The sequence below is a fragment of the Zea mays genome, chromosome 4, assembly GCF_902167145.1.
Source record: "Zea mays cultivar B73 chromosome 4, Zm-B73-REFERENCE-NAM-5.0, whole genome shotgun sequence".
Taxonomy (NCBI): Eukaryota; Viridiplantae; Streptophyta; class Magnoliopsida; order Poales; family Poaceae; genus Zea; species Zea mays.
Genome location: NC_050099.1, coordinates 24,327,877 through 24,339,405, shown reverse-complemented (window position 1 = coordinate 24,339,405; position 11,529 = coordinate 24,327,877). Strand labels below are relative to the sequence as shown.

General features: G+C 51.3%; 1 protein-coding gene across 1 annotated transcript; it reads right to left on the bottom strand.

Moving 5' to 3' along the window:
- Window positions 1-552: 552 nt before the first annotated feature.
- On the bottom strand, window positions 553-11,169 carry LOC100281840 (fructose-2,6-bisphosphatase). Its single transcript, NM_001154760.1, is given in 2 exon segments — window positions 553-1,652; window positions 10,536-11,169. Coding segments are annotated over 2 exon segments (1,239 nt in total). The 5' UTR covers window positions 11,097-11,169; the 3' UTR covers window positions 553-974.
- Window positions 11,170-11,529: the final 360 nt, after the last annotated feature.

The following is an 11,529-nucleotide window of genomic DNA, read 5'->3' as shown; positions in this document are numbered from 1 at the left end:
TATGTAAATTTTAGCTCTCTAAATCACATATTTAAGAAGTTGCTAAATAACTTTGTAAGTAAAAAAAATGTGAATTCTCCAATAGTTCTCTAAATATAGATTGTAGTTTTGTTTTGCATCGTTTCACATAAAAAAATAAGTCACAAATGTTATCAATTACCTTCATTATCTACATGATGCAGTCAACATTTTTTTAGAGGGTTGCTAAATGGTTGACAAATGTAGAGAGAAAACGAGGTTAGATTAGAAGTTGCTAAATTTAGTAAGTTCATTTAGAGAACTGTTGGAGAGAAGTTTTTATGTTAATATATAAATTATTGATTTATGAAGTTATTTAGAGAACTATTGGAGTTGTTCTAACTATTGTATAGCGTCTAGGATATCGCTAATTATTTAGCGAGGATTCAAAAACCATTAGTCAACCCAAATCAAAACAATGGCACAACAGAACCATCTTATGAACTACAAGAAACTTTTTATAATGCCAGACAGCAAAAATCATTGTTCCAAACAGAGGTAGAAAACATTTGGATAGAGGATTGCAATCCGACATTTTGTGCAACATTATAGTGCAAAATACAAACAATTGTGCCATTGGCAGTTACACAGCAAGTTTGCAACAGCACTTCATTCTGCATACCCCTGAAGTATACAAACTTGCTAAATATTCTGCCAAAAAGAATGGTGCGCTAATATGTGTCCCCACTAACTACCCACCAAGAAAAAGTAACTAGACACTGATGGAAAACTACAATTTGAGAAATAATCTTGATAAAAATAACAACAAATACTACACAACGCCAGTACAGGCCAACCCTTCTACATTGAGTAGAAACATTCGATAGGTACAATTGAAATACAGTGACGAGACCACACTTGTGATGGCCGCATAGTACATGCGTGCAGCAAGTGGTTTCAGCATCTGATTTGCAGAATGCTATCAGATAGTTTCTTTACAGTGACACACTGATCAGCTAGAGAAGCCTGAGATGTGCAGTATCATTCAGCCTTTTTATCTGCCATCCTGTCTTCAGCGAATGCTCAAGAACCGTAACCGAGGAATCGTCTATACATATTCTCTTGGACATTATAGGGTTGCAGTCTAGCAGGCCTGCGATGAGGCACCGGATGGGGGTCACGTGGCTGAAAATAGCAATGGAGGTCGCTGCTGAGCTGCCAACACTTCCTTCATGAAGGAGATGCCTCTGATTTACTTCTTTAGGGGAGAAATCATCTTCAGCTTCATTGTCCCCTGAAGTGACAAACTGGAGTCGGCTTTTCCCAGATTTCTTTCGTTGGAGGCTATGTCGGTTGAGCCTGTAAAGCGAATCCCAAGGAGGGCCATCTTGGACAGAATTGCTGGAGCTCTGCCGAGAGAACCCCTTCAACTCATTTTGTTGTGACAGTGTGTCCCCCATTGCCACCTTTTCTGGTAGTCTTAGGACTGTCCGGTTGAGGAATTCCATCATCCGAAACTGTACCTGTCTGAGTGACTCCCCGGATGGTGCAGAGAAATCAGGTTGGGTGCTTTCCATCAGATTGACCATTTCTGGGGTATAAATTTCGGATTTTGGGCAGCCCTCCCACTGACCTTGACTCATTTCAGTCAAAGCATCTGATAGTTGGATCTGCTCCTCTGGGAAATCAAGTTCCTGCAGGATAACATGTCATATATTACAAACTTCAACACAGTTAAAATGAAAAGTAAAGTGTATATAGATACACATAGGGTTGGTAATGAATCACAATCCAAATGTTTCTTCACTATTTGTTTAAGCCCTTAAATAATTTTAGTTCAAAAATGAATAGAAATAGAGCCCGATCCTAATCCGATCCGATCCCAAAGTGTAAAATTTAGAGCCCATTTCCATCCTTAGATACACATATGCCATGTAAGTGAAGATATAAAAAGAATGAGTTCTGCCGAAAATAGTATGCAACTGTTGTTTGCATGACATGCGCACTAGGGCATTGCACTAAAATCAGCAAAAATCCATTTCAACCACATACTAGAAAAAGGATCTATTTGAGAACACCAAAAAGTTCAAGCCAAAACCAAGCCACATATCTATTATACACAGATACACAGAAACACAGATCCAATCCAGACTCACTAAAACCATCATCCATACACCACATATACACAAATGACAGCCATCTTGGATCTCACTGACTGCTGTGCGCCACCATCTGATTCCGCAACGATGCCGCACCATCCAGCCGTTGACAGGAGGGGAGGGGAGCGGTGGCCAGAAGAGGAGGGGAGCAGAGGCTGGGAGTAGAAGGGCCGAAGGGAGGACGGGGCGATACCAAAGCCCACAGGGAAGGGTAATCGTACCAGAATGTGAGCACATTGGCAAACAGGGTAGGCAAACAGGAGGGGCGATATGGTAGTTAGGGTTTTCATGAAACAGACACTTAACAGGACGGCCAGTAAACAGACAGTGCTCACATCGACACCACAAGCAAAGGTCAAGCACGGCACACCTCAACAGGCCATGCCATGCCTCATGGCACCCATTTGACCCAGCCCTTTTAGCCATCTATAACCAAATCCAATAGACAACTTCCATATATCTGCATTTGAGGAATAACCATTTCATGGTATAATCATATAAGGTATTGTTAGGTCTACAAAGTTAGACTGGTTAGAAACAAGTATGTAGAAATAGCTACGTAACAAAAGTTTCCAAAAAATATCTCATAGCAGTAGGCAAGCAGCAACATCTCAATTGATTTAGTTTCAACTAATTATCAGAAGCCAAGGCGACTTATGGAACGTAATCCACAACAGATATGTCAAGAGCAGTGTTCGGCAGGGATGCCGGACCTCTACTCCGGAGCTCGTACTCTCGCTCTGTGATAACTCCGGCAGGGTTATGCCCCTGTGCCGCTGACACGCTCACCGGGTTATGCCCCCTGGCTCACGGTTAGAGAAGAGAGAGAGGCGAGATTGGTTTAATTTCTGCTTGACTTGACTGAGTACGGTTACACGATATAAATAGCCAGAGGTCCAACCGACCAAAGCAGCAGGCTCCTCTAATTTAGGACTAAAATAGCAAGCTAATCTTTGTTTCCTTATTCTTTATTTCCTTCTTCTTTGTTTCCTTATTCTTTGTTTCCTTCTTGCGCTGATACTCTTTCCTTCCCTTTCTTTCCTTCTCAGCCATGCGCTGATCCTCTTTCCTTCTCAGCGTCCTCTTTCCTTCTCAACGTCGGCCAGCTGTTTGGCGTGCTCCTGCGCACGGCGGACGTCCCTGGCTCGGCGACGCCTAGTGTACGTGCGCCCGAACATGACATCTTCCTACCCGCCAAGAACCAGCTCGTCCTCGAGCTGGAACGCCGGGTACTTAGCGCGGAATGCCGCCGTGTCTTCCCATGTAGCCGATGCAGGCGTAGCTCCTTGCCACTGTATGAGGGCTTGGGGCACACCACTGACGACGCGATAGCGCACTGCGCGCGCCGGTTCGGGGTCGATGGCTCCATGTCGCAGAGGAGGCAGCGGTGGTGTTGCTGCAGGTGGCTCGCCTCGAAATTTCTTCAGCAGCCCTACGTGGAAAACGTCGTGGATGCGGGCGCCGGCTGGCAGGGCGAGGCGAACAGCGACGTCGTTGATGAGCTCGGTGACGCGGTACGGTCCGCAAAAACGGGCCTTGAGCTTGCCGCCGGCGGCCTAGGGCAGCGAAGAGGCCGAGCGTTGCCGAAGACGAAGAAGCGCCCAATCACCAACTTGGTAGCTGACCGCACGGTGATTGCGGTCGTAGAACAGCTTCTGGGTGGCCTGTGCTTGCTCTAAGCGGCCCCGCACGTCGGCCAAGAACTCCGCACGCTCTGCCATGGACTTGGCGACAGCTGGTAGCCTGGTGTCGCCCGGCTCATAAGAGCGGAGCGACGGTGGGTCGCGCCCGTAGACGACGCGGAATGGCGTGTCCCGCAGCGAGGACTGGTATGCGGTGTTGACCAAGTACTCCGCCCACGGCAGCCATCGGAGGCATTGGCGTGGCCGATCGCCCGTAAGACACCTTAGGTACATGATGATGACGCGGTTGGCCGACTCGGACTGTCTGTCTGACTGAGGATGGAATGTTGTCGTCATGTAGAGTTTGGTACCCATTAGCCGCATAAGCTCCTGCCAAAATAGAGACGTGAAGACCGGGTCCCTGTCGGAGACCATGGACTGTGGGACCCCATGGAGGCGGACGACTTCGACGAAGAATGCTTGGGCGATGGACTCTGCTGAGTAGGGATGTGCCAACGGGATGAAGTAGCAATACTTGCTCAGGCGATCCACCACCGTGAGGATCACCGACTTCCCGCGGACGCGCGGCAAGGCCTCCACAAAGTCAAGTGCGACGTCCGTCCACACACCCTGCGGCACCGGTAGTGGCATCAAGAGGCCCGCCGGGTGGAGGTGTTCGGATTTGTATCGCTGGCAGACTGCACATGACCGCACCCAGTCCTGCACGAACTCCTTCATGTTAGGGAAGTGGAAATCACGTCGGAGATGATGCAGGGTGTGCTGAACGCCCTCGTGGCCGTCCTCATGGACCGCTCGTAGAATCGCCGATAGCAGCGGCGAGGCTGGCGAGATGTACAGCCTGCCCCCTAACAGCACCATACCGTCGACGATGGTCCAGGTCGCAGGCCGAGTCCCAGCGGTAATCTCGGCGTGCATGGCCACCAGGGTCGGGTCCTCGAGCTGTGCCTGGCGTAGGCGGTCAATGAAGTCGAAGCGCGGGCCAGAGATGGCCAGTAGTGCCCCATCCTCAGTGTCCCGCCTGGACAGCGCATCCGCGACGGAATTAGCCGCTCCGGGCTTGTACTCCACTGAGAAATCGAAGCCCAGCAGCTTGCCCACCCAATGGTGTTGTGAAATGGTGGCCAAGCGCTGGTCCAGCAGGTACTTGAGGCTGTAGTGGTCCATCCGGACGATGAAGCTGCGCCCCCTTAAGTATGGCCGCCAATGGCGAACCGCCTGGACCAACCCAATGAGCTCCCGCTCATAAGCCACGAGCGCCCTGTGCCGTGGCGCCACTGGCCGACTGTAGAAGGCGATCGGGTGTCTGTCTTGGATGAGAACAGGTCCGAATCCATGAGAGGACGCGTCGCACTCGACGATGAAGGGCTTGGAGAAGTCTAGCATGCCCAGCACGGGAGCGGTGGTGACCGCGGCTTTGAGCTCGGTGAAGGCCGCGGCCGCCTCGACACTCCATGCGAAGCCTTCCCGCTTGAGCAGAGCGGTGAGTGGTGCAGCGATGAAGCCGTAGTTGTGGATGAACTTGCGGTAGTAGCCCGCCAAGCCGAGGAACCCGCGTACCGCCCGCGGTGAACGTGGCACCGGCCAATCCACTATGGCCCGCACCTTGGCTGCATCCATGGCCACGCCTGCCGCCAAGATCTTGTGGCCGAGGTAGGCGACCGTTGGAACTCCGAATGCACACTTGGAGCGCTTGACGAACAAGGTGTGGCGACGGAGCTCGGTGAGGACGGTGCGAAGATGTCTGAGGTGGTCCGCCCAAGATTTGCCGTAGATCAAAATATCATCGAAAAACACAAGCACGAAGCGTCGGAGGAAGGGGCGGAGCACGTCGTTCATGAGTGCCTGGAACGTGGCCGGGCCATTGCACAACCCAAACGGCATCACGAGGAACTCATAGAGACCGTCATGGGTGCGGAAAGCCGTCTTGTGGACATCGTCGACCCACATTTGCACCTGGTGGTACCCCGACCTCAAGTCGAGCTTGGTGAAGAACTGCGCACCATGGATCTCATCCAGAAGCTCGTCGACGACAGGAATGGGGTAGGCATCCTTCACTGTGATGGCGTTCAGCGCGCGGTAGTCCACGCAGAAACGTCACGAGTCGTCCGGCTTCTTGACTAGGAGCACCGGGGAGAAGGCGGAGTCGCTGCGCCGCACGATGCCCTGCTCCATCATAGTCGCGCACTGCCGTTCCAGCTCGTCCTTATGCGCGGCTGGATAGCGATATGGCCTGACTGCCACGGGGGCCGAGCCGGGCTTGAGGGTGATGTGGTGTGCGCGCCCCCGGGCCGGCGGCAGACCGGACGGTGCCGCGAAGACGTCCTCGAAGGCGTCCAGCAGCTCATCGAGGAGGGGTTCGGTCACTGGAGTGGCCGCATGAAGGCGGAGAGTGGGCGGAGGCGCCGTGCCGCGCCAGCTGACGTCCTGCCCTGCATGTTTGAAGGCCATGGTGCCTGCCGCGACGTTCCAGACGATGTCCCCCAATGGGGCCATCCAGTTGGTGCCGAGAACGATATCATAGCCCGCCAAGGGCATGACGTAGAGGTCGACGCGGAATTCCAGCCCATCGATGACGACCGGTGCCTGACGAAGGACGCCCGGGCAAGAGATGCGCTCCCCGTTGGCCACTGTGGCTGTTAGGCGAGGGCGCGTCTGAACGGGCATCCCTGCGCGCTGGGCCGCGGTCTCCCCGATGAAGCTGTGTGTGGAGCCGGTGTCGACGAGCGCGGTGAAGGCCTCCGACCCCACGTGCACGCGGAGTTGGATGGTGCTGGCGACAGCCACCCCGGCAACGGCGTGTAGAGAGAACACGGGTGCCTCCTCGCTTGCCTCGGCCTCAGCGAGTTCGAAGCCGTCGATGAAGAAGATACGACGACACACCCTGTTGTGGCCGCGCGAATATGGCTCATTGCAATTATAGCAAAGGCCGAGACGACGCCGTTCCGCTTGCTCCTCCACCGAGAGGCGCTTGGTGGCTTGGCCCCCCTCTCTGGTCGGCGGCGCTGGAAGGGCCAGAGGCGCCTTTGGAGCGGCCAGTGCTGGCTGCGCGGGCACTGGAAGTACGGCCACCGCGGGTGGCGCCTACCATGGAACGGGCGCCGGCAGAAACGCTCGGGCCGCTGCCTTAGGGGCCGCCTGGTTGAGGCGATCCAGCTCCACCAGTTCCAGTTGGCGAGCCAAACTCATGGCCGCCGCGAGTGATGCCGATGCGTGGACGCGCACCTGGTGGCTGAGCGGGGGCAGTAGACCGCCGGTGTAGAGCTGCACCCTTTGTTCTTGATCAAGGCGGCCTGCGCGTGGAAGGAGCGCCTGGAACCTGTTGGAGTACTCCTCGACGGTCCCTGTACGGCGGCATTCGGAGAGCTCGAACAGCGGCGTCGAACGAACGGCTGGCCCAAACCGCAGGTTGAGAAGCTCCTTGAATCGCCCCCAAGGAGGTGTGCCTTCATCTTCTTGGAGCTGTATAAACCAGAACTGGGCAATGTCCTCCAAATTGTAGGATGCCATCCATACCTTCTCCGGCATGGTGCGCTGCTGGTGGAAGTAGGATTCGCACCGATTGATGAACAACAGCGGACCCGTCTTCCCGTCATATCGGGGAAAATCCAGCTTCTGGAACCTGGGCGGCGGATCGGTGTGGTGCTGGCCGTCGGGACGGCTATCAGCTTCCGACGACAAGGCTGCCTTCGCCTTGAGGCCCGCCACATCGGCGGACAGGGTCTGCAACATCCTGACAACGTCAGCGAGGCTTGGCTCTTCGTCAGCCATGGCCGGATGCACAGAGGGGGACGCGACCGAGGTTGGTGGTGACGGTGGAGGGGCTGTTGGTGGCGCTGTGGGTGGGGATGCAGCGGCGGTGGATCGAAAGGATCGACGCGACGTTGATACCAGGTTGTCAAGAGCAGTGTTCGGCAGGGATGCCGGACCTCTACTCCGGAGCTCGTACTCTCGCTCCGTGATAACTCCGGCAGGGTTATGCCCCCGTGCCGCTGACACGCTCACCGGGTTATGCCCCCTGGCTCACGGTTAGAGAAGAGAGAGAGGCGAGATTGGTTTAATTTCTGCTTGACTTGACTGAGTACGGTTACACGATATAAATAGCCTGAGGTCCAACTGACCAAAGCAGCAGGCTCCTCTAATTTAGGACTAAAATAGCAAGCTAATCTTTGTTTCCTTATTCTTTATTTCCTTCTTCTTTGTTTCCTTATTCTTTGTTTCCTTCTTGCGCTGATACTCTTTCCTTCCCTTTCTTTCCTTCTCAGTCATGCGCTGATCCTCTTTCCTTCTCAGCGTCCTCTTTCCTTCTCAACGTCGGCCAGCTGTTTGGCGCGCTCCTGCGCACGGCGCACGTCCCTGGCTCGGCGACGCCTAGTGTACGTGCGCCCAAACATGACAGATAGGTACCAACAAAGGCTAGAAATTTTGATGATATTTTCAGTAGAATGGCTTGCAGAGCTAAACCATGCAGCAGTAGCCATCTGAAATAACGGAACACAGTTTAAGGAATGAGGATTTGTCTTAAGAAAAACGATTCATATTATAAATGCACAATGCATGACTTTTCTTCCAGATCCCTAAGGAACATCTTTGATAATCTTTTTGTTCTACTGCAAGAAGAGCAATTATCACCCAGTAAGGACATAGTTTCCAAGGTTGACAAAATAAACAACCATAATGATTCCAAGGTTGACACGGTAAACAAGTGCAATGGTCACAAATGGACATAAACAGGAATGCATATTGCATAAGATGTGCACTCTCCAAGAAGAAAACCACCATATGCAGTAGCAGTGTAGCATGGATGTTAGACGCATCAGCTGTCTTGTCCAGCATTATATTAACCACTGAATCGGTACTCTCATATCTCACTCACTACTAGCGCTTTTTACCAAACCTACTATTTTTTTCTCGATATGGAGAAGAGTTGCACATCACTTCACTTAAGAAGAAGAAAAAGCCATGCAAATGAAACTCATACATCCAACACAACGCTTACACACAACAACACAGCTGGCACCGGTTTAACAAAGGCAAACAGATGCCACTAAAGGATTAAATAGTGACCAGGAGGACAGTAACAAGGTTAGAACACCCCTAAGCAGCCTTACTACCAAACCCACTAAAAGCATGCAAAAGCATTGAATCTCTGCATGCAGAGCATTTCCACATCATTATTTCCTAATGTAATATAAATCGTAACTTTCTTCCACGGCGTTATTTCATTCTTTTGTTAAAGACATTCCTGTTGAACGGCAGCAGATCTGGTGCAGTGATGGGAGCTGTCTCACTAAGTCACCAGGTCACGGGTTCGAAATAACCGCTCCACCTGGGTGGGGGCTTGCCTCGTTTATTGCTTACCCAAACCCCAGTCATGTGGGAGCCGGGCACTCATGTTAGCATTATCATTCCTAGAGTCCTAGGAGGTATTGTTCAGCAGAAAGCATATTTTCCCCCCAGTTGTAAATTAGGTACCATTAAATTACAGAAAGACAACAACAGATGCTCAAAAGCTGTATCAACAGGCATCCATTTCAGGTTAAGATGCATTGGATACAGAAGATTCTCTGTTCATGCTAGTGTTATGTGGTCCATACTGTCTGTGGGTGCATCTCTGGTTAAAATGGCACAGATATGAAAATGATGAAGATCTGTCTAAAAGTATACAATGGAATTTCGACAAAATCTGAAACTTGGTGTGTTGATAGTTCATGTTATGATGTACTTTGTCAAAAAAAAGTTGAGACTCAAACTCATTATAGAATAATTCATATGAAAATGAACATTTTGGCACCCGTTTTTGTACGAACTAATATAGAATGAGTTGGAATCTCAGGTTTCCAACAAAGTACATCTATGAATGACTATGGTCTATCAATATGCCAAGTTTTTTTTCCAGAACTTCAAAGTACGCTTTCGGATGAAAGTTAACCATTTTTCAAAGTTTTTCCACATTCACTAAAGATGCGCCCTTATATTAACACAACCAGACCCTTCAGACAAATTCCAGCAAAACAAAAAATATTTTAAAAGATAAATGAATGATAATCTCTTGTCCAATGTGGAAAATAATCAAATAAAATGGGAAGAAAACTGGCATGGAAGATAAACAAACTGCTTTCTCACCCATTAATCACAGAAGTGCCTATATCAACTAGCTGTGATTTGCAACCAGAAAACATAAAAAATGTACAATTATCAGGGTATAAGACAATGTGTGCAACCTTAAAGGACAACCTTCCATACAATGAAGACTACATTCAGTCTTCCTCAAAGACCGATGCATTCCTGAACTGACAGGGGAATGGCTGCCCATGGCCCCATGTTAAAGATTGAAAGGAAGAAAAACTATAGATGATCTGCAGCTAAAACTATTGAGAATCAAACACAGTTATAAAATACCATGCTTACCCACGAGCCTAGAAAAACAGCAAAGAGCGCCTTTTATCACCTATTTTAGTACCATGTTTTAGCGGCACGATCTGAGAGGTGTGCATCAAACAAACATTAGAGATTAGACACAACAAAGACTACTTTGAACTAATGTTCACAACGCAAGATCACCCTTTGTTCAAAAGATAATAGCTTTAGCACAACAATGAGAATTCCAAGCTGACACGAGAGTTTATGATGTAAAGTACAATGTAGATGCGGAAATAACAAGCATTGAGTTTATGACATAAAAGCTGTGAGGTCTAATTCAGGTGCATTCAATACAAAAATGAAGCGGCAGCAACGTAATGCAGCAGGAGGACAGGAGTTGCGAAGAATCGCTCACCCGACAGACGAGAGCAGCGGTGGCGCGCGCACGGTCAAGCGGAGACGCATAGGCGGCGGCGAGCCTGGCGCCGCGGGAGCGCAGGAACACAGCGAGCGCGCGAGCCTGACGCTCCCCGCGCGCCGTGAGCGCCGTGGCCGGCCACCGGCCGCCGACAAGGTCCGGGCGCATCGCGGCTGCGCACTCGCCGTGGCTGACCACAACGACCTCGATGGCCGCGGCGTCAACCTGCCTCCCTGCGTGCGGAGACGGCGGCGGCGGGGGCAGGAGAACGTGGCAGGGGTCCCAGACCTTGATGCCGGGACCCGCGAGGAGGCGCGGGGTGCCCGCCGCCGAGGGCTGCGGCGAGAGCGGCGAGTCCGCGGCGAGGCACGGCAGCACCTCGGGCTCCTGCTCCAGCACTTTGGACGCGGAGGCCGGGGGCACGCGGACCGGCGACGGCGACAGAGCGGGCGGTGGCGCCTGTGCGCCCGCGGAGGAGACGGCTGACGCGGACGGATCCTCGTCGTCTTCTTCGTCTTCGCCGCCAGTGGTGGAGACGGACGAGTGGGCGGAGCCCATCGCGGCGGCGAGATCTGACACCGGGCGGTGGGAGCGCGAGGTGTAGAGGGCGGAGTGAGTGATGTCGCGGTAGTGGTCCGTCCGTCCGTGCCTTCCTTTCCTGGCGAGGGGAGTGCGAGCGCTGAGATTCGTGCAGCCAGGCTGGCATCTTTGCTCACGTGGCAAAGCCGTATGCAAAAATCAAAATGCTGTCACCCAATTTCTTGATGAAAACTGCGATACGAGGCGGAAATATGACGTGCAATCAACCATGTAGATGCAAACGCAATCGATTTATTGTATACTATCAAATCAAAATCCAACAGTTATGGCTATTTTATATTTAACCTCTTCCATTAGAAATCTAGTATCTATTTTTATATTTAATCTCTTTCATATCAAATCGTTAGATCTAGATTGGATATTCTAGATGTTTAGGGTTAGTCTAGGAATC